The following is a 23,609-nucleotide window of genomic DNA, read 5'->3' on the forward strand; positions in this document are numbered from 1 at the left end:
GCTCTTTTCAGCAGTTTAGTCTCCAGGGTATTTCACAGTTGTGACAGTTACTGCAGTTTGGTGCATGTTAGGGGCCATATCTGTTTTACATGTAGCTGTTTTTTCTTTGTCATCCTCTCCTAAGGGCAGAATGCTGCTTCTCCTACACATCTCTTGCGCAGTACATTCTTTATACCCAATTTCAATATCCAGGGTAGTTGGTAAGTTAACCTTTATGTTTTGTCTCCATCTACCTGGTTGTTTCATGTTCCCGCTTGAGGGAGTTTAGCAAAATCTTCAAAGGATTTTTCATCTGAGTTTTGGTTTCTGTCCTACTTTCTCCTTTCTCCCCTCTTATGTCTTTGAATGTATATAATTTATATTGCGTACTAATTTTTATCCTGGCAGCTATTCATGCAAGAATGATGATTGAAGTAAGGGCCTCATGTCTAGGTTAAAAGTTGTGCAAGAAACTTTAGTTCCTAGCATCTCGCAAAAGGAAACTTAACAAAAGAATAAAGAAACATGATAAATTATCTCAATAGTTACAATTAATGCTAATGTTTGCGCTCCTGAAATAGACTGAGAATTGTAATCTCCTGTAATAGTCAGGCCCAAAGATGTGGACAAGAGCTGAAAAGTGACATTCGGTGCTCTGTTAATGGAGTGTGGTGTGCCTCTGGTGGTATCCTTAGTGCCAGGTACCATCATGCTTTCATGATACAAGCTGTTACTCTCGGGTTTTTTTATAATATGGTATATATGTCAATGCCATTATGCAGATCAAACTTAAAACTGAGGAAGACCTGTGAATAAAAAGAAATTAGAGTGGGGAAGACTAAGGCAGAAAAACTGTTTCCAGCTACTCACATTTCTCAGAGACAGTGTATCCTAGAAAAACGATAAAGCTTTTAAATGTTAAAAAAACAAAAATACCAAGAAGTGTTGTTTGGTTTTTTTTTTATCTCTTTGGGGAAAAGATCACTAGTTATACTGTCCTATCTATGGAAATGTTGTGGAACAAGAAATGCTATCTCATACTACTGCATGCTTCTTTCATATTGTTGGCTGTAATGAATACAGCAGAAATCTCTGCACAGTAACAAAATCACTTCCTCCTGGATGCAATATGATCAAGTTTATGTGAGCCTGCACTCTGTTTTTAGAACTGGTTGCTTAGATGAGCTAATCTTTACAAACACTGATGGCTATGAAAGATGTTACACTATAAACACACACTGTTTGCCAATAAAAAGTTTGTATTTTTGCAGAATGCACTTTGCCTTTTTTCCTTTCTGTATGCTGTGAGTTTGGCTCTCTGAGCCTTGTATGCAGTCTGTAGTCAAGTTTTTTTTCTGTTGAGATAAATATCTGGCCAGATTCTGGCAGTCTGGAGTCAAGAGTTACACATGTACATATACTGTTCTATAATCCAAACTATTTTGGTTGGGGCTTGATCACTGATACTTGATCACTGGTTTGATTACACCACAATTTTCTGTGGCTTTTATCTTACCATGGAATCATCAGAAAATAGAATCCTCTAATCCAGCCTCACACTGGAAGGTCATCTCTGATGTAGTGTCAAACACACAAGTACTTAGTACTGGAAATGTATCAGCCTCCCTGGGCAATCCATACCGGAGCTTCATGGCACTTGCATTGAGATTTTTTTTTTCCTAGTCTCAAGTGTAAATATTTGTTGCTGGAAATTACAGCCTCTATTTCATATGAACAGCAAGAGAAATGCATTTCATACTGTTTGCCGTGAGCCTGCAGGAGTCTGTTTGCTTCTCCTCTGCAACAGTCCCTACTGTTCAGGAAAACTGCTGTTGCTTTTTTTTCACCTTGCTGTTTTGCACTTCTGATCCTTCTGCCTCTTGGAATCTCATCTCATGAGTCAACGCTTTCTCTGAATGGCTACTCCCAAACTAGGCATTCAGCTGCAAATGAAGCCTTTACTACTAGCACTGAGTGAAATATAAATGTGATGCAGTATGTGCTGTAAGGCTACCAACCTAGCAGTGCAGCTTTTCCTTTTTTTTGCAACTAATGACTTCATTGAACAGCCTTCAACTCTGATCCATTACCAGATATTTTCCTTCAGATTTATGAAACCACTTGTTTTCTCATCTTGTTTCTATTTAGCTGATTATTCCCAAGTACATTACCTTTCACTTCTCTCTATTAACGTGTATTCAATCTTTTAAATTATTTCTATTGTTGGGATAATTTTGAATTCCAGTCCTGTTCTCCAGCATACTTGTATCTACTTCCAGCTTCAAGCAGTTGTCTCTGAATGTAATAAGCAGATATTCTATGCCACTTTAACTATTTATAGCAGTATAAAATATTTATTAAAAAAAAAGGGTAAAATTTCACACCCATTTTTTAGCTTGCTCTTCATTAAGTATAAGAATATGTGTTTCTCTGAAACTCCAAAACTATTACTAATGATAAGAGAATGCAGCTTTTATTATTTCTCTCATTTAAGAAAAAAAACCCCAGGCATTTCAAATTTGACTTGTATTATCCAGCAAAATTAAGTTGTTGTTTGGTTTTTAATAAGGATCAAAGAGGACTAAATTTGGGCAATATTGACCAAACACCTATTTCAGTGGTGAGTCAGGAGTATGCAACACTTAGAAAAAGGACATGACAAATGAAGGTAATGGGGTAATGGGGTAAAACTTAAATGGGAAGTTTAGATTGGATATAAGGAGGAAGTTCTTTACTGGTGGTGAGGCACTGGAATGGGTTGCCCAAGGAAGCTGTGAATGCTCCATCCCTGGCAGTGTTCAAGGCCAGGTTGGACAGAGCCTTGGGTGACATGGTTTAGAATGAGGTGTCCCTGCCCATGGTCGGGGGGTTGGAACTTTATGATCTTAAGGTCATCTGAAGGTCCAACCATAACTATTCTATGATTCTATGAATATATCTGCAGTTGTTTAGGACCCTTTTTTAATCTTGATAGAAAATTGTGAATGAAAAATAGAAGTGGCAAAATCCTATTTGTTTTTTGTTCTTCATAAGACATTGTTTTCGACTACATATATACAATAAACTTCCCAAGTTGTATACAGTGGTGAAATCTTTTAGATATGTGAACAGATTAAAAATAATAGATGTAAAACATACTTCTGGAAATAGTGAGATTATTTACATTGTCAGTTAGTCCATCACTTTGAGATGAACAAACCTAAACAACAGTGACAGAGGAATTACATTTTATTCTTCTGTGCTGCTTTGAGAAAATATGTATTGAAACATGATAATATGTAATTTAAAAAACAGTATTTTTTTATATTAATAGGACTTTTACAATCTTAAAAGTCATAGCTATTGAGTCATATTTTAAGAGTGTACTGCACAAGCATATGGAGAAATTACAGGTGTATAAAGCAGGGTTGTTTTTTTTTGTTTTAAACGGGTTCCCTCCAAAATATTTTGTTAAATAAATAAAACATGTAGAATCATAGAATAGTTAGGGTTGGAAAGGATCTTAAGATCATCTAGTTCCACCCCCCCTGCCATGGATTACAGTTGTTCCTTTTTTCGTCCTTCCCCTCCTGTATATGTATACATGTCTTGCTTTGCATTTCAATCTGTAGACCAAATGCCCTCATGGTAAGATTTGTGTTCATCTAAGGTACTTGCTGCTTTTCAAGAAGAAAAACATTTAGAAATTCAAAGCATATAATACATTAAATATGGCTTCATGGACAAAATTATTCCTGCTCCAACAGGTATCTTCTTTTTCCTCTTTGTATGCTTATTTTACATGTTCTAATAGGATATAGTTACATTTTAATAATGGTGTAATATGTTCTTTGCATTTTACATAACTGTAAAAATACAGCTGTACCTCACTTTATCCTTTCTCATTCCCAGTAACAGTCTTTGTAAATGAAAATAAGTCAAACACTTGCAACCATTGCATGTATGTAGCTCAACACTAAAGTAATCCCTATATCCCTCTGAAATTCTAGAAAAAAAATTTCTTACACATTGTATGTACATTCCTGTTGGATTTGGTGCAGGACACTGAGAAATTCCTGCAGGAAATGTTAGAAATGCCTTGTTAATAGCTGCTAGTGGGTAGGTGATGCTTGGCTTAGACTGAAGATGAGAGCACAAAGCAACCTTGCTTTATTTTTCTGTGGCTTGTGATTTTCACTGCACTTACATTTCACAATAATGAAATGCAAAATTCTGAAACAGGTACTAATAAGAAATGCTTTCAGAAGATTAACTCTGAACAAAGAGAAGACCCCTACTACCGTTCCAGTCTTAAATAACTGGAAGAGGACTACTTGTGAGAGAAGAACTTAGTTGAACAACTGCATTTTTAAAGCTTTGATTACCCCAGGAAACCTTCTACACCATGAATGTCAGAAGAAATTGTAGAAGGTCATGTATCTCCGCTTTGTGAACCAGCTGGCCTCATAGACAGTGGATGTTTTGTATAAATAAGACTTCATCCTGCTCTGTGGCAAACATACCTAATGTTGACTGATTTGTAAAGGCCACTTTCTACATGGAGAGTCCAAAATGTATGTTTCACGATGAAGATGACACAACTTTTTTTCCACCTTTTCTCTCTTAGATCTAAACCAACATATTAAATATTCACATAGGTGTAGCCTGCCCATTGATTTTTTATTTTTTTTTTTGAGTGGGTTGTTTCTCCAGCATGAGCACAGAATGAATGACATACAGAGCTTCCCTTAAAGGACAGACTCAATGAATCAAGTACCAAAACTCACACGTACCCAAGGTAGTCAGGTTTGAAAATGAAGTTCTGAGCATTTCTTAGCAAAACTTGGTTAAGACTGTATGCTAACAAATACTATTTTTCATTCCATTAAGTCAAAATATCTTCTCTGGCATATTCTTGCCTCTTTAAATACACTTATTTATAGAAGGGCTATACAAACTCCCCTTTCACCTAGTTAAGAGACTGCAACATAACATGATGCCACATTTCCTGTTCTAAGTATCAGGAAATAAAGCAACACCTCTGCTGTATTTACACATGCTGGGGCACTCCTACTCTCACACTTGAGTCTCCCCACTCAGCCACATGGCACATCACACACTTGAGATCTGCTCAAGGGTCCTTGTGGGAGAAAAACATGAAGCGGTTGGAGGTTACTCCTGGAAACAATATAAAACACAGCCTCAAACACAATCATGTTGCAACTGCTCCAACAAGACTCTGGGTTGTACTGGTTGCATGTTCCTGGGGGTTGCTGAAATAGTAGCAACAGCATGAACACATCATGTCTCCAGTCCTCTGAAGTTTTACACACAGTACTCATGTAACCAACTTTATACATGGAGACATCACAGTACATACATGTGTACACACTAAAAATGAGGATACATATTTGCAGAATTAAAGCCTTTATCAAATGCAGTGCTATTTTTTCTTTTTTAAGTTCTTCAAACCAGTATTTCCACATTTCATTGTTACTCAAAAATCCTTTTTTTTTTTCTTTTTTCTTTTTTTGTTTTCTGTTCAAAACTCTAATAGTTTAAAATCATAAATACTTACTCTGGATATGTCAAAACTGTCTCAGTTGAAACAGCACAGCACTTTTTTCCACTCACTACATTAAACAAGTGATCACTAGTTTTGCAGGATTCAGTTTACCTTTCAGTTTTAAGTGCAATTATTTCATCATGTCTGCATAATCCATTGTTAGGCACATGTGTACTGATGTATTGAATTGTTCCAGGAAATCAAGTCTCTTATTGCCTTGTTCCAGGAAATCAGGTTTCTGATTGCCTTATAATATAAACTCAGCTTGTTGTACAAGAAAGTACGTAAGACTTTAAAAAAGGTTTTTCTATGATCTCATTACGGTACCCACTGTGTTATGCGGTAATGGAAAATTCATCAATTACAGGCTGTTCAGTTACAGCCTGCATAATGCAAGGTCACCCTATGGAGCTTATATATAATTGCAGACAAAAGGCCTATTCTCTTCCATATAAGCACAAATGCAAATTAATTTTGAGCCATACTTGGCAGAATTTCAAATCTCTGCTGTCCATGTTTGTTAAGAAGAATGCGATTAATGAATAAAAATATTTTATCAGAGCGTGGACTTATATCCTAAATACATTGACTCATTACAGCGCCCATTCTTTGGCCCATTTTGCACATGGAAATATCCTTTTTGTGAAGCTTGCATCCTCTCCTTCTAGTCCTGGTTTCAGCCTGTGTCTGGTGCTGTTAGATCTTACTTGGTCCCACTAGGTCAATGTGCCTAAGTTTTTTCACCAGTTCCAGTGGTTGATCTATGGCCCCAGCATACTTGATTTTGTGAAGAAAGAATAGTAAGAAATCATTAGACAGATAGTCTGAAAATGATTTCATTACAATGTATTGTTCCTGGCTGTTTGGTTACATTCTCTCTGCCTTGTACTTATTTCTTGGGGGAATTTCTCATGTGTTGCATTGCCTGAAGTAAACCCTTGCTCTGATCTGTCACATCTACATTGCTGTTTGGCTCTGACCTGGTCAGGAGGGATTTTAGGAGAGCAGAGAAGGGACTATCACTGGCAGTAAGATGGGACTGACTCAGGCCTTTACTTGTCCATAGTATTTTAACTGCATTCCACCAACAGCTGGAAGTGCTCAGCTTTCATGAAACCTATGCTGAAAGCATACTGCATGAGCTACTCAAAAATAAAGGTAAGCAGCTTTACTGAGCACAGGAAGAGGCTAAACAGTGAATTTTGCTACTGATTTAAAGGAGAATTAGACTAATTCTCTAGCTGATTTTTAGAAGCTTGGTTTTAAAAGTTTTTGGAATGCAGGTACTATTTTGGCATGTAAAACTCGCACATCAGCTACCCTCACCTACTCACAAGAACTATTTATTGAAAATTAGTCCTCTGATAACCTGTACTGTCACACAACTCACACAAAAGCAGAGTCAACAACAGGAGAGAACTACCAAGTGCTTTTAGAAAACTATTAGGATGAAGCTTTTGTGTAAGTTTCCTTTTAAGCCTTGCATACATGAATACCCCATACTGCTGCTGTATCATAGAATCATAGAATAGTTAGGGTTGGAAAGGACCTCAAGATCATCCAGTTCCAACTCCCCTGCCATGGGCAGGGACACCTCACATTATACCATGGCACCCAAGACTCCGTCCAGTCTGGCCTTGAACACCGCCAGGAATGGAGCATTCACAACTTCCCTGGGCAACCCATTCCAGTGCCTCACCACCCTAACAGTAAAGAACTTCCTCCTTATATCCAATCTAAACTTCCCCTGTTTAAATTTGAACCCATGCCCCTTGCCCTGTCACTATAGTCCCTAATGAAAAGTCCCTCCCCAGCATCCCTATAGGCCCTCTTCAGATACTGGAAGGCTGCTATGAGGTCTCCACACAGCCTTCTCTTCTTCAGGCTGAACAGCCCCAACTTTCTCAGCCTGCCTTCATACGTGAGATGATCCAGTCCCCTGATCATCCTCTTGGCCCTACTCTGGACTTACTCCAACAGCTCCATGTCTTTATGTTGAGGACACCAGAACTGCACACAGTACTCCAAGTGAGGTCTCACAAGAGCGGAGTAGCGAGGCAGCATCACCTCCTTCAACCTGCTGGTCACGCTTCTTTTAATGCAGACCAGGACACAGGAGGTTTCTGGGCTGCAAGTGCACCCTGAAGCCAGCTCATGTTCATTTTCTCATCGACCAGTACCCCCAAGTCCTTCTCCGCAGGGCTGTTCTGAATCTCTTCTCTGCCCAACCTGTAGCTGTGCCTGGGATTGCTCCAACCCAGGTGTAGGACCTTGCAGTTGGCATGGTTAAACTTCATGAGGTTGGTATCAGCCCACCTCAGAAGCGTGTCAAGGTCCCTCTGGATGGCATTCCTTCCCTCCAGCGTATCAACCGAACCACACAGCTTGGTGTCAACAGTAAATTTGCTGAGGGCGCACTCAATCCCACTGTCCATGTCACCGACAAAGATGTTGAACAAGACTGGTCCCAACACCGATCACTGAGAGACACCACTCCACCACTGGTCTTCAACTGGACACCGAGCCGTTGACCAGAACTCTTTGCATGCGGCCCTCCAGCCAGTTCTTTACCAACCGAGTGGTCCATCCATCAAATTGATGTCTCTCCAATTTAGAGACAAGGGTGTCATGTGGGACAGTGTTGAATGCTTTACACAAGTCAGGTGCTCTACCCCTGTCCATCAGTTCTGTAGCCCCATCATAGAAGGCTACCAAATTGTTCAGGGAGGATTTCCCCTTAGTGAAGCCATGCTGGCTGTCACCAAGCACCTTGTTGTTTTTCACATGCCTTAGCATGCCTTCTGGGAGAATCTGCTCCAAGATTTTGCCAGGCACAGAGGTGAGACTGAGTGGTCTGTAGTTCCTTGGGTCATCCATTTTCCCCTTCTTGAAAATGGGGGTTATATTTCCCTCTTTCCAGCCATTGGGAACTTCACCTGACTGCCATGATTTTTCAGATATGATGGGCAGCGGCTTAGCAACTTCATTTGCCAGCTCCTTCAGGACCCGCAGATGGATTTCATCAGGACCCATGGACTTGTGCACATTCAGGTTCTTAAGATGATCTTAAACTGGATTCTCTCCTACAGTGGGCCTAAGGTCTTCATTCTCACAGTCTGCCTTCCAAGACTTGGGTGGTGTGGTCAAAGCACCTGCCAGTGAGGACTGAGGCAAAGAAGTCACTGAGAACTTCAGCCTCCTCCAAATCCAGGCTAGCCAGTTCTTCTGATAGCTTCCATTTCTCTGGTAACCTGATGAATCTATGCATAGAAATACAGTGTGTGTTTGGGGGGTGGGGTGTGTGTTGGAGTGGTCAGATCAGTTCATACATATGAAGTATTTATGATTCTTTGGTACTGGGTCTGTCAAATATCAGGAGAGAAACAAGCAGCTAACCCTGTGGAACTGTACACAAATTAAGACCTATTCTAGCAGATGATTTTCTACAACTGCTCTTGCAGAAGCTGTCAAGGTACACAGCACAGATTGCTAACTTTGGTCATGAGTGTTGTTCCATGGACTTCCATGGGACTGCTGTTAATAGGTACTACCTCTATTAGTAAGAGGTACAAACTAAATAGAAAGATTAAGTATTGAAAATATTTTGCAAAAGGGAGAACTGCTATGTATGTCCGCTGGAGTCAGTTCACCCACTGTAATATCATCTTAATGTATCATCTTTTCCACTAGTCTCGAAAAAAACAAAACAAGCTTGTTTTCATATAAAAAAGCAGGCCTTGTTAAATACAGATTACGTACTTTAAATCCTGCAGTGTTGCTGCAGGAGTATAACTAGCACAGTTTTCAAAGGTTTATTATTTTCTCAACATTCTGTGACAATTCTTTTCTGAAAAATTGCATAATGTGATTTCAGAGTCAGAGCTGTACATAATGCCCAGATCCATTGAGACGGAGGGTAACACAGATAATGAGTTTCCTGCAAATGTAACAAAAGTAGTCAAGCAGACAAGATTGATTTATGTGGCACTTGTAAATGCCACAGCCAAAGGACAAACTGCAATATGAGCTCACATATTCATATACAGTTCAAACACAAGAGAAACCATATGGGAGAGACACTCATAAATGCTTTAGCCAAGACAGAAGCTGCAACCAAAGCGCAAAACCTGCACTCTGGGAAAACCAAACTGCATCAATTCCAGTCTTTCTTAGAAAAGGGCCCCTCCTACTTACAGTGAAACTATTATCAATGTTTTTAACTGAAGCTGGACCAAGTCCCTAATTTGTAAATTCTAACATAAGCATTATTTCACATAGCAGTAACAGACGTAACATCATAGTGAAAGCTAGTTTACAGTTATTAAAACAAATTAAAGCTCATTCTCCTTACATGATTATGTGAAAAATAACAATCATAATAAAAAAAATAATAAAATGTTCAAGAGTGAATCTGTTATGTGGATCATTAAACTAAACCTAAACTCTCATCTTGGGAGGGAATCATTATGACAATTGCTTTTTTGTTCTTGATGCTTCTTTAATAAATCCAGTTACTTCCAAACCTTTTTCCCTCTGTAACCCCACTTTTTTTCCTCAAATCCACCTGCTTAGTACCACTTTGCAACTGCAAGCGCAAACACCTCTACCCTACACAGGCAAAGAAAGTTCACTGTGTATAAGATTCCTGCTGGCCCATACACCTAGGGGAGACACATGAAATCTGCACGTATGTTAAGTACCAGGCTCAAGCTTTGCCTGAAGCATTCTGTAAGATTCATCATATTCATCTGTTCTTTCCCTCATGTGCTGATCAGCAGAACCCTTCCCCTTCCAGGCTGGGGAGTGGAAGGAGAGCTTAGGTCTGGGAAAATGAAATATTGCTGTGACTGTGATACCAACAAGTGTTTACTAAGCAATGAAAGAAGCCTTAAGTGGCCAGGCTGAGCATGCTTTTAACTGGTCCCTTCAAAGGATAAAACCAACCAAATTGTCCTGACAGCAACAAATTTTCAGACCATTTAAAAATGGCCATAATGAGTCACTTTCAGGTTAATATCTTGTATATATTCAAATATTTTGAAGATAAATACAACTCTTGCCAGTCCTGACAGTTTCTAAACTAATGCATATACATACCCCTAGAAGAAAACTCAAAAAGAACAATCTGTGCTCTTATATGCACAAAAAAGTGCAACACACACATGTGACAGCAGTTACCGCCTTGCTGTAGAAACCTCAGCAGAATATTCTTTAACCTTGTGATTAAACTAACAAATGCGATGTTGCAAAACAATATTAATCACAGATGAGCAGAGCTAAAATAAATACAGGTAATACCAAACACTGTAGGACCTGCTTTTCCTTAGCCCTGGAGCTCTTTTGTTCCTATAAACAAAAGCTTAAATTTGAAGTTGCATTTTGCACCTTTTGAACAGCTTGGAGGCTGTTACAGGAAGGCCACCATTTACTGGAGATACATGGGATCCTGCAGAAAAGCAGAAAGCACACTCACTCTTTCTCTTAGACTCTACAAGGTTATGGGAATACTGATGTGCTCACCCATAAACCAGATTAACACTTCTCAGCCAAAAAAATAAAGACACCCCCCCCCCCCAACCCAACAAAAGGATCCTATAGAGAGGTGAATTTACAGGCTCACACTACAAACAAATTGTCAAATAAAGGTTGCACACTCTATCAGACAGGGTGGGACTCTGCAAATATGAAAAACAGAGATTAAAAAAAAGTGGTAAAGTATAAAATAACAACTAACCCAAACTAACAACTGAATAATATGAGACAAGCAAAACTAACTGACAGCCATCCCGGTAGAAAGAGAAAATCGGAGATGATCAGGTCCCTTAGTCACAACCCCCCGGGAATAAGCAGATTACTATTCAGAGCACATGGGGCTGGCTATAAAGCTAAACTCGAAGACATTTCTCTTCACAGCATTCGTTTCCAGCCTCTTTGTTTCCTGCAGACACGGCTGGTGCTCGCTCTCCATCCCCCTGTCTCCTCAGCCGCTGCGCGCGTCAGTTTTGTCCCCCTTTTTCCCGTGCTGCGCGTTCCTGCCTCTGGCCAAGGCTTTGCCTGCCCGGGCTCCTTCTGCTCTTTGTGCGGCTGTCGGCGGGGTTGGGGGAGGCACAGCCGGGGGAGGATCGAAGGCAGAGAAAAAGGCGGCTGGCAGGGGAGCCCCAAGTGCGCGACAGAAGCGGGTGGGGGAGGAGCCTGGGCAGCGACGAACCCGATGGGGGGCCGGGGAAGACGCAGGGAGGTTTACGGGGGGCAGCGGCGCCCGGGAGTGGCAGCAAGAGGGAGAGCGCCCGAGGCCGGGCTCCCGGTAGCGCGGACGGCGCGGTCCATTCGCGGTCCCCTCCGAAGCCCTGCTGGGGCTGCCGGAGCAGATGCTGCCCTGAAGAGTTGCTGCTGATAGCCCCAGAGGCCGCCGCTGCTACTGCTGCGGCTGCAGCTGCTCGCCTCTCCGCGCCTCTCCGCCGCGCCCCGCTCGCCCTGCCCCCGCAGGCAGCTCTGCCGGGGGGAGGGCCACAGGGGTGCGCGGCGTGGGTGATTAGCGGGACGCCGAGGCCCCGCCTTCCCCCCCTCGCATCCAGGGCGTGATGAGAGGGGGAGATGGACCCGAGCCGGCGGGACTGGCACCATGATATTCGTTGGCTTTGTGGTGGCGCTGGTGATAGGGACGATCGCCGGAGCCCGCGAGCTGGGGCAGGTCTCCGCCAGCCTCCCGGCCATCCGCCACCCGCAGCCCCCCGCCTCGGCCCCACCGCCGCCCCCCGCCGGCCGCCCAGCTGTGCCGCCAGCCGGGAGCTTCGCCGCTCCCCGGCACCCTTGGCCATCGGCGGCGTCCACTCTCCCGCAGCGGCGGGCAGCGGGGCGGGCGCCGCGGGGCCGCCGCTGCTCCTGCGCCCTGCCCGGGGGCGGCGGGCGGCCCGGGTGCGCCCCGGGGGGTGGCCAGGGCCCGGCGGAGCGCGGCCGCGCTGACTGCAAGCAAGGTGAGAGGGGCGGGGGCGCCGGGCAACGGGGAGGGGGCGAGGAAGCGCCGCCGTCGGGCGTATGGTAGTGGCGGACCCGAGCTGCGGGCGGACGACCGTCTTCGCTGCACAAAGAGCATTAGCAGGGCGGCGGCGTTCTCTCAGTCCCCTGCCGGGTTCCCCGTCGTTGGAGGGAACAGGTAACAGAGAACAGACACCTTTTGCCACAATGACAGCAAACGCTTTTCTGAGAGGAGCGTTTAAACTTTTACATCAGTAGGTACAGCAGAAGGACGAAGGTCCGACCTGGTTTTAGTCCGACGCTATTTTAATACTAGGTGAATCGCGTTAAGAAGCTGCGCTTGAAGTATTCAGTAGGCTCAGTTAGCAAAGGCTGTCATTCCCCTTTTTTGTAATCGGGCACACTTCTACAGGAAGCACTTGGGTCTCCAGAAGCCCAGTGGCAGAAGGATGCCATGCTCTCTAAACGCGAGCTGCTCCCTCATTGTATCTTTCTTTCTCCCCCTATCCCCCTTTCTCCATCTTGAGGTAGTGGGGATTGCAAGTTAGCGCTGGTGCCTAAGGACATCTGTGACCCTGTCAAGAGACCTGCTTCCCCCTGCCCCCCCCCAGCTAAACTCCCAGTGACTTCAGTGGAAATTTTCAGTGCATAAGGTCTGAACAGCAATTTCAGCATTCAGCCCCTTAGCTAACACCGTTGGTGTTAAATATATAGTATATTTCTGTACAGTCTGGTTTGGAATGACTTCACATCTGAATCTGGGAACCCACTTAGAGTACCGCATCCAGCTATGGAGTCCTTGGTACAGGGAAGATGGAGAGGGCCACAAAAATGATCAGAAGGGTGAAACACCTCTCCTAGGAGAAACGCCTGAGAATTGGGGTTATTGGGCCTGGAGAAGAGAAGATTACAGAGAGACCTTATTGAGGCTTTCAGTTCTTATGGGGAAAGACTTTTTGTCAGAGCCTGTTGCGACAGGACGAGGGGGTGATGGTTTTAAACTAAAAGAGGGGAGATTCAGGCTGGATGTGAGGAAAAAACTCTTTACAACGAGAGTGGTAAAATACTGGCCCAAGTTGCCCAGAGAGATGGTGGATGCACCACCCCTGAAGACACTGAAGGCCAGGCTGGATGTGGTTCTGGGCAACCTGATCTAATTGAAGATGTCCGTGCTCATTGCAGGGGACTTGGACTAGATGACCTCTGAATGTCCCTTCCAACCCAAACTATCCTATGATTCTATTCTGTGATTTTCTCCTGCATCTCTTTGGTATTATCTCCTACCTAAATCAGAATTATGCCTTATCTCTAGCTTTACTAAAAATAATGAAGCAGAATTTCTGCAACAAAAATAAATTCTCTTCTTTGTTGCCCTTCCTTTTACATATCTTGTAATATCACAAGGTCAGCAAGGAAGTTGATCATTGATATCAATAATTTTGTTCTTGTGGAAGTTTTCTGGGTTGTTTTTTTTAATTAATCTACTTTCAGATTTCTGAAGAGGGTTATTATCTTTCTCTTCCAAAAATAGGCCTAGAAGGCCTATTTTTTTGTGTGAAAAAAAGCTGATAATTTGACCAATGTGATAATAATACATATTGGTATAAAATATTACATGAAGAGCATAGGGAAGCATTAAGGTGCCTCCATATCGGTTGTATATGCATTAAAAGAAAAACACAGCTTCCAAGTCAAATGTTGTATTCCTTCAAGAAGATAGAAGGATGTTATGCATTACAAATGTTTTCCTGGAAAGAATACCAGGCAACTGATGCCATGCAGGAGAAAATGGATAACTGGAGACAGATGAAAAATAAATCCAGAAGTCTTCACACCCTTTAACTCATCTCAGTCTGGGAAAGGAATCCCACAGTTGCTTCTTTGATTTAGCCCATCATATATATAGCTTTTGTTTTCAGAATTCTTCAGTCTGGTTCCTAAAAATACTTCGTGAGGACTTGGTCTAACATGTTACAGTGGAGAAGAACATAGCATTGTATTGCTAAGAACCCAGGACTGCACTTACTAAATTCCAGAATCCCCTGTGAGTTCAGCACAAATGTGATTTAAGTAAAAAAAATACCAAAAAGTACTACATGGTTTGGGTTTAGCCATGTTTCTTTAGTCTTTTCAGAATGATGCTTTTTTCCTCCCAGAAAAAGGAAATCCAGGTTAGCCTGTGTTAAGAGGTAGGATGTAGCTACTGAACAGTAGACAATACTTTCTTTTTGAAAGGTTGTCTGGTCCTACTGGACTCTGGTAAATTTTGAGTGACATCAACAGAGCAAACATCTGTCCTAAAGCCTTCATGGAGGTGATATGAAAGTGTTAGTGTGTGAGATGGCTTGAGATGGAACATGGAAATAAATTAAGCCATCTGCCCAGCAATAATAAACATTATTGTAGTATTCGTCATGAATACAAGAAGCACAGAAAGGCAACTAAGGCAATGATATGATGCATTTTATAGCTGGAGAAGGACAGACTATTCAGAGATAAACTCACTGCATCTACTGCTTTAGTACATGTCCTAGGGAACCCATGCTTAGTTATTCAGCACCTGCAATGACTAAACACAATACCATGTTCAAAGTCTTAACTGTAAATCTTCTGGCTTTTCTAGCTTACATATTAAGACTTACCTGAAAAGTTAACTGGCTAAAATTAATGCATGTGTATTTATTAAACTGCTTTATATTTAAACATTACTGGCAAATAATGATGATGATAATGATAATAATACAAATGCCTTTATACTGTGTGATACTAGTCTAAAATCTGTTTTATAGTTTAAATAATTGATTTTGGTGTTCATTTCCTTCCTTCTCGAAAGAGAGACATCTGGGTAATATAATTTATTCATGCCTTGAAAGCAAGTAAACCAAGTACCAACATGCATATAAAAATTATCATTATTAGCCAAGGAAATCATAGAGGAAAATAAATGAGTCTGAGTACTTTGTACACAGAGTCAACAGTAGTCCAGCAAAGTTTAGTATTTTAGTTACTGCTAATAACTTACATGTAATGTACTCATGCTTCAAAAAAGAGGCCTACCTCAGTACCTAGAAGCAACCACTGCCCATAATGTTTATGGCATGTAACTACAGTATTCTGCATGCTATGCTGTTTATGCTATGTTGTTACGTATCTAACTTAAAGCTCTTTGAGCCAAGGGGGTTAACTATTTTTTTGTATTTTACAAAGGAAAAACAATAGAAGAAAGGATATGTGTCTCTGCCAGAAGTCACCCTAATAATCAGTTGCAGAACTGGAAATAAAATCCACATCCCCAGAATGGCCAGACTGTAGTCTTTCCATTTAAATTGCTTTTACCACAGGGTAATTCCACTAATACTAATCAAATGATGCTTTACTAAACTGTGAGTGAAGAATCAAGCCTCAGGCTTACAGTCTAAACCGCTTGATTTTTCTCTGCATTATACTGTAGTCCACGCAGTTGATGGAAGGTCTTTTGGGGGACTTTGTTTTTTTTAAGAGCATAGGGTTAAAGAAAAAAAAAATGATGAAAAAATGAACATGAATGTCTGTATTTTCCTTCAAAGAAGCAGTTCCCCTGAAACCATTCTTATTACAGCTGCACAGCGTAAGACCCCTCATTTTGTACAGCTCTGTAACACATAAGACAATGGCAGATCTTTAGAGCCTGTTACATTCCTAACACTTCCATTTATTTTTTCAGAGACTTAAACAATTGATCGTTGGCATGGTGAATCTCACTCTGCAGAGGAATCAGTTCAGCACATTTCACACACAATATATACAATATTTATGAAACTTCTAATGTAAGGATCCTTGAGTATGCAATACAGCGCTCTCCTGAAGTTCTCAAGATAGTTCTTTAAAAGTAGTTCTGATGGATGCATCCTTTTTTTCTAGGTTAGAATACCAGGAGAAAATAATGATTATTTTAGACTAAGAGGGCTCAGCAAAATGATGGACAGCAGCATTCACTGATCACAGCAAGCATCATCCATAGTTTTGCTGATTTGCATAGTTTTTCATCAACAAAACAAATTTCTTTGATTTTAGCTAGGCCTGATCCTGGAAGGGAAGAAAAATTGCCATTGGTTTAAACTGGTGCTAGATTTGACTTGTACTACAGATAGCTTTTTACAAGTACCTCATGCAAACTGGTTAATTAATTTCATTCTGAAACTGGGATAGACTCTTTTACATGTATTATGAATCATCCAACAGCATTCTGAAATACTGTGAGTTACAACGTGATTACATGGGATATATATACAGCATGTGTCAGTAGGAGACACTGGCACGTTATGTCACTTTGGACTTACCTAATTGATTCCAGGGCAACAGAGATGAACAATGAGTGCAGGGCCTTTCTGTGGCACTATCCGACATCAAAACACCTTGGAAATGGAAGCAGAAATGAAAATATTTGTTGTTTTTACAGATTTCCAAAATGTAAAGTACTTATTGTGCTTTGCCTTAAATCTGCAATTTCAGAGCACCCAGCACAAGGGTGAAAGGCACATATTGGTTCTACGTCTGATCTCTCTTTTCCAAATCTACACTTAGCCAAATCGCAAACCTTTGGAAACAAGTGTTTATGAAGAAACTACTGGCGCACATTTAACCAACACCATAAACTCCACTGCTGCATCACATACATGTAAAGCAGAAGTGGAAGGGATTTCCATTCTATTTGCAATTCATGGTTTTACTTACTGTTTTTCTTGAGGAGAGAGTGCTGAATTTTGTCCTGGATGGTTGAGGTTAATCATAGCTGTAGATATCAATACTATCCTACGAGGAGAGTAGTGACTCAATGCAACCAGCGTGTTAGAATTATTATAGCATATATTTGGTTAACTCTGTTAAAACCAGCAGGCACAATAAGAGGTTTAATATTAGTTACATATAAAAATTGACTTTTTTTTTTTTTTAATCTCTGGATTAATTTAGCAGGTAAAAATCAAGAATATTTTAGCTGTTAAAAAAATTACCTTTAGCAATAATCTTGTGTTTTCTGTATAACAGAAGCTGGTTCTTTATCCTATTTTCTTGTGAGATGAACAAAGGTTGGTTATGAATGCTACTGCTCTTCATAAAACGTTGGTGCTCCTATGCACAGCTGGAAATCTACAGGAAAAAAGCAAACAAAAATATTTTGTTGAGATATTAGATAATTTTTTTTTAAAATCCCTCATTTATTGTTTTTAGCTATGTCTCTTCCCACAGGCATGGGCACTGTCTCTTCCAGTCATTCTCCCTTCCTTACCACTGATACCAGTAGTATGCTTTCCCACTGCAACTGGGAACAGATGTCACCTAGGGAACTTTAGGGGGTGGCAAGGGAAAAACTGTTTTCTTTCTTTAATGGTATGTGTCCACGGTGAGAACTCTGTGCTTATCAAACTTCTTTCCTGAGGCTTCTACTGGAGATGTGAAGGATTTCAGATTTCTGTCATTTGTCTCTTGTGTTGTCTTCTGCTCTGTGTAATGAATAAATTTGTCCACTGTTGTAATTGGGAATTGTGTAAACACAGAACGAGGAGTGAGCCAAAATCTGCCATGGAGACCTTAGAAAATAATTTTATTCTTCAAGGACTCCCTTGTTCAATAACTTGAATACAAATATTGTGTAATATGTATTCAGGAAACACTGTATTGATTTCGGTAGGTGTCATACAGGACTGTAAGGAATCGGGTGCAAAAATAAACTGATTTTTGGAGATGACATCTTTAAAATTGCTTTCTGGTATACCAGGAATCACTTTACTATGACTGCAGCTGATATTTTAAGTGAAAATAGTAGTCTATACAAAAGTCTGGTGAAGAGCAGAAATAAACAGAATTCCAGACTCTGTCTATGACAGAAAAACACAGATAAAAATTCTAAAGGCAGATAAACAATGTACAACATGCCTGCACTAGTGATAATCCTGTATTCAGAATGACAGGTCACTCTGTCATATGAGTTGAATAAATTTTGTTTGTAGTTTACTGCACAGTAGGTTACTGCTGAGAAAGTAAATAAGAGGCAAAAAGGAACCTGAAACTAAGTTTGAGGTTAATTAATTCCTCAAGTTATTTGGCAGTCATTTGGCTTTCTGAGTTTATAAAACATTACTGAACTAAATTAAAACCAGGACACAATCTGAGTGAAAGAAGAAAAAGTGAATCTACCTATCATCATCATCATCATTCTTTACACATATGTGAACACCTATACAGTGAAATGCAGACACAAAATTAGTCGTTTTCTCCCATGCAACCTGAATGATGATGGTGTAGCTTCTGATTTTAAGCAGATCACAGAACAGAGGCAGATGGATTAACTGAGATTTCTGGCAATACTAAAGCATGCAATTAGGCATTGTTTGACAAATTAACAGGAAGGTATTATTGTAAATTTCTGCTCTGTTATGACTCTTCTGCTTCTCTACAGTTCTACCTATAACCAGCTTTTTTATACCTTTATCAGTGGCACTTGGCTAGCTTCATCAGCAGATCCATCTGGCATCTGAAGTAACACTACTGTAATAAGAAAAAGCAAAACTGCTAATTTTCTTGGAATTCTGTAGCTCTCAAGAAGCAAACTGTTTTAGTTTTTTTTTTTTTTTTTTAGAGGATTCCTCATGGTTTTGTTTGAGAATTTGGTAAAGACCTCTCATGAATTAGTGAAACCACATCCAGTGTTTTTGTGTCTGAGAACAAGTATGAACAAATGCATTCTTTGGCTAAAATAAACTGCTGACATTCATGACATGCATAATGTTACACTGCTCAGACCAAAAGCTATGCAACCCATGTAGTTGTTTTCTGATTCTCTTAAATTGGATGGAATTATGTGGAGGATAGAAGTATGGCACATATATATACTTACTGCTCATTTGGGTAGAGGTAACCACATTTAAGTAATTATGTGTAGTCTTATACATACTTTTTTTTTTTTGTTAGATCTTTAAGTTGTAGCATCAGAAGGATCAGAAATGTGATGTAATTTCAGTATAAGAAGGAAAATGTTTTCTTCATGTAAAAAATGTTACCTCCTTTTGTATATCACTGTATAAGAATACTAGATGTGCCAGAGTGCTCACTCAAAGAGCACAAAGATAGTGACACATAGAACAAAGGGAAAATGAGGTTCAGAGTCTTTTGTATAGGATACATTAACTGAGCAACAGAGTATCTTGCAGGATTTTATTTTATATTTTTTTTAACTAGGGACGGTGAGACTCCAGGGTGGCAAGAATGAGTTTGAAGGTACAGTGGAGGTTTATTTGAATGGAATCTGGGGAAGAGTCTGTGGGAGCCACTGGGACAATGATGATGCAACAGTTGTATGTCAACAACTTGCACTTGGGTAAGTTTCAGTCTGAGTAAAAATCAGTCAACTTATTTTAATGATGTTTCAGTATAAAGGGCAATCTATTTTGCAAATCCTGAGAGCTCTTTGTGTTTGGTGATTGTTTTTTCTATTTAAAGTTGTTGAATGCTGAAGTTGTTCTTCCCAGAATCCTTCAGTTGCATTGTACTTCAAAGAGATTGCTGTGAGAAACAGTATTTCATTTGAAAGCTGCATGTGGGATCTGGAGGGGAGCAGACCAGCTTGGAAACTCTCCTTTCCAAGTGAAAATTGCGAACAGGCCGGAAAACCTTTGCAAACAAAAGCTACTTTACTAGACCTCCAGGAGATGTCCACAAGGGGAGAAATACGAGGTCTGATCTGATCTCACTTATGGAAGTGTCAATTAAGAACAGCTCGAGTGAGGTTACTGAATCTATAAAAATGTAAATGTGTCCAGAATTAGACTCTATATGGACTCCTAATCATAGGAAAATTCCTATGATGAGAGCTTGGCATTCATTCCACCCTGCCAAAAAAAATCTGAGGCTCATCCTAGGCATTTCTGTTAGGCACATCTTCATCTAGTTAGATAATCTGTGTGGTTTACTTTCAAAGTTGCACACCCACAACAAAGCCCCCCCAAAACCAGACAAGTTTTGTAGCTTTACATTTCTGTGGCAAGGTTTTACAGAGTTAAAGTAATACTGTACATATAAAGTAAATAAAAAATAAAGTACAAAATAAAGTACAGTACAGGTTGAAAGTCCCTGCATTGTCCTCATTGACCACTACTTCCCACTGCTCTTGGAACAGGACCCTATAACATAATTAGTCATTAAACTCTAGATAATGCCTATAGTGATACTGCAATTGCAGTAGTAAGATAAAACTGAGGCAAGGAAGAAAATGCCCATGCCAAAAGGCAATTTAATAAATAAAATGCAATCTCAGCTTCTAAAAAATGAGTGCTCTTCAAGTTAGCAACCAAATCATTTGAATATCCCTCCCCCCCCCCCTTTTTTTTATGGCTCTTTTTTTGCACTTTCTGAATAAGCCACTAAGTATCACTGCCTTTATTGCCTTTCTAACATTTGTTTCAGTCATATACCAAAGTAGTGATCTTGTCTGCTACAAGCAGTAAGGGGCTTTTATAGCATACTTGCACTGTTACTTTCCTAATGATTATTCTACTGTTTAAGACTGCTAGCCAGAATGGAATCTAAACTGCTTTATAATGTTCAATATGGACACATCATGCCAATTTTTAAAAATATGAGGATTAGATGAGATAAAAGTTCAGCCATCTGGAAGCTGTGATTTTGCTTATGATTTGAGCTGTCTACGTGCAATGTCTCCTTTCCTCATTTTTATGTAAGCTCTTTTTGCCTTCCATATCCTAAACACTTCAGTTGAACACCACCACTATTAGCAAAAGTAGTTCAGTGATACAGGTGAACGATTTGCTCTTTCCAATAGAAATAGCTTAAATCTCAATCAAGGCCAAAAAGCTACAAGCACACATCAGCTGAAAGCTTCTGTTACCATGAGTGTTTCACAGGAATTCAGATCTATATCCCACAAGGTAAACTCACCAGGTGCTATTGGTGTCTTTCAGGTGCTTCCATCTGTTAATTTGCTTTTAAAATATTTGGACTTTAGTTTTAATTTATTCTTTTTAATTAAATTAAGCTTTTTAGTTTGGCATTATATGGAAGAAAAGATGGCTGAATGATTACCACTGTAGCTTCAGTATGGGAAGGAAAAGGAGGCTGTTTATAAATATTCTGGATGGGAATGTCTGAATAGAGAATAATGGACACTACATCCTGATGTAATAGAGTATGAGGGGGTTTCAGTGCCCCATGGTCACAACTGTACTATGTGACGTGTATGGGCAGAGCACTGGTATGTTTTAATGGAGCAAAGGCAAGGATAAGCATCAAAGGTAAGAAGTAAATGTTAGCATTAGCTCTCCTGGCAACTGCAGTGGGATGATACTATAGATTCACCTAGGGACTGTGGACTCCGTGTTGATTTTTGTAGTTAAGAACTGGGAGAACAGGGATGTGGTTGGCCCTGCAGCAACACAGGCCACTGTGAGAACTGGGTCACATCTGTTACTTTTCTTTGTACAGAAGACAATGTTGAACAAAGTATGAATTTATACTGCTAAAGAAAGCTTTTTCTTCTCCAGGATTTATAGATGAGAAAATGTTCCACTTCTGCTCCTCCCACTCTAATGTCCTATCCTGATTATTTTTCTTACAGTGAAAAAGGTACAGCAAAACAGGTACCATTTTCTGGACTGGGCCTTACTCCTATTTACTGGAATGAAGTGCGTTGTCGTGGTGATGAAGAAAATATATTGTTATGTGAAAAAGACATCTGGCATGATGGAACATGTCCTCAAAAAATGGCAGCTGCTGTCACATGTAGCTCTTCCCTGGGTAAAAGAACCTTATGGTTTGGTTACCTCCTTACCTTATTTAAATAGAAGCAGCAGTAATTACTCATTATTAAATTAGAAAAAAATATTAAGACTTCTTGGAACAGGAAATTAAACAGATTGTATCATTGCATCATTAACTATTTCAAATCCCTCTATGCTGTGCAAGCCTCAACTAGCTGAACTGCTTTTTACCTTCCCATAGTCAACAAGCAAACTGGTGTTTTGAGATTTGGATGTGAGAAAGGGTGAAGCAGCAAGAATCTTTTACTGTAAAAGTAGGAATTTTCCCCCCCACATCTCTTTTTTTTTTTTTTTAACTTAAAAAAGTTATTAATTTATTTACCCAGAAGGGTGTCTTTGATAGCTACATAAACTACATGTCAATTTGTTAGCTTTTCTTGAACATTAGGGAGGAGCATCAGTTTCATAAACAGGTGATGCCTTCTCCTTTGGTACAGAAGTTTTGGGATGACATTCCTTCCTGTGAACGTGGCTGACATTGCACAAGGAGCTATAAAGTTTTTGCCCTATTCTGCGTACATTTAAAAAAAGTCCAAGGCTTTCTAGCTTAAGACTGCTACCATACACATCACTCCCATAAGTCAAACTGATACTGTTAGAAAAAAAGTATTATTAATGTTTCTAAGATATGTCAGATTATTTTAATCAACATGCTAACCAGCAACTAAGTAGGTAATCGTGCCATCAGATTTAAGATACTGCCACCCCTGAGGAAGGCTAGGCTGGCAGTGCTGAGGAGCTGGTAATGCCAGTTTCTTCTCCTGTATCTAAAACATGGATGGCCTCAGTCAGTTCTGTGCTGCCTTTTCTCTCCTATTTATATTTCCTTACTTAATGCCAAAGGCAGATGAATTTTTGTCCTAAAGGACCACTATTCATGAGGAATATTTTGATAAATGACTTCTAAAAAATCATTATGGTCTTAATCGAGAAAACTATAGTGCAGAAGGACAGGAGAATCTTTAAACTAGCAGACGAGTTGAAGGACCAAAGCAAGAGAAATAGTTTTGCTTAAAGACACTGAAAACTATAAATTTACAAATTATACTTTTAGATTATAATATTTTCCTTCTGTTTATGGACATTTTCATCAGAAAACTTTGTTTTGCTTAGGTAAATTTATTAAAGGACTGTTGTCTGTTTCTGTAATGCTGAAAGAAAGTTTATCAAGTAATGTAGAGTACAGGATATCGGAAATGAATTAAACAGATCCCAAGTTTCAGCAGATTAGATGAAGCTTTTGTGTTTTAAAGGTTTTACTGCACCTAGATGCCTTTTAAAGTAGTTACAAATGCCCTCCA

General features: G+C 40.1%; 1 protein-coding gene across 1 annotated transcript in view; it reads left to right on the forward strand.

Moving 5' to 3' along the window:
• The first annotated feature begins 11,985 nt into the window (after positions 1-11,985).
• The window catches only part of PRSS12 (serine protease 12), a 44,833-nt gene continuing 33,209 nt past the window's right edge, over positions 11,986-23,609 (forward strand). Inside the window, exons 1-3 of the mRNA XM_061354712.1 lie at positions 11,986-12,498; positions 19,715-19,853; positions 22,107-22,285. Of these exons, the coding sequence (XP_061210696.1) occupies positions 12,147-12,498; positions 19,715-19,853; positions 22,107-22,285 (670 nt within the window). The 5' untranslated portion in view covers positions 11,986-12,146. The remainder of the gene's footprint in view (positions 12,499-19,714; positions 19,854-22,106; positions 22,286-23,609) is intronic.

Source organism: Neopsephotus bourkii, unplaced genomic scaffold, assembly GCF_033783945.1.
Source record: "Neopsephotus bourkii isolate Nb327-2 ecotype Australia unplaced genomic scaffold, CSIRO-AGI_Nbou_v1 NB_741, whole genome shotgun sequence".
NCBI classification, from domain to species: domain Eukaryota; kingdom Metazoa; phylum Chordata; class Aves; order Psittaciformes; family Psittacidae; genus Neopsephotus; species Neopsephotus bourkii.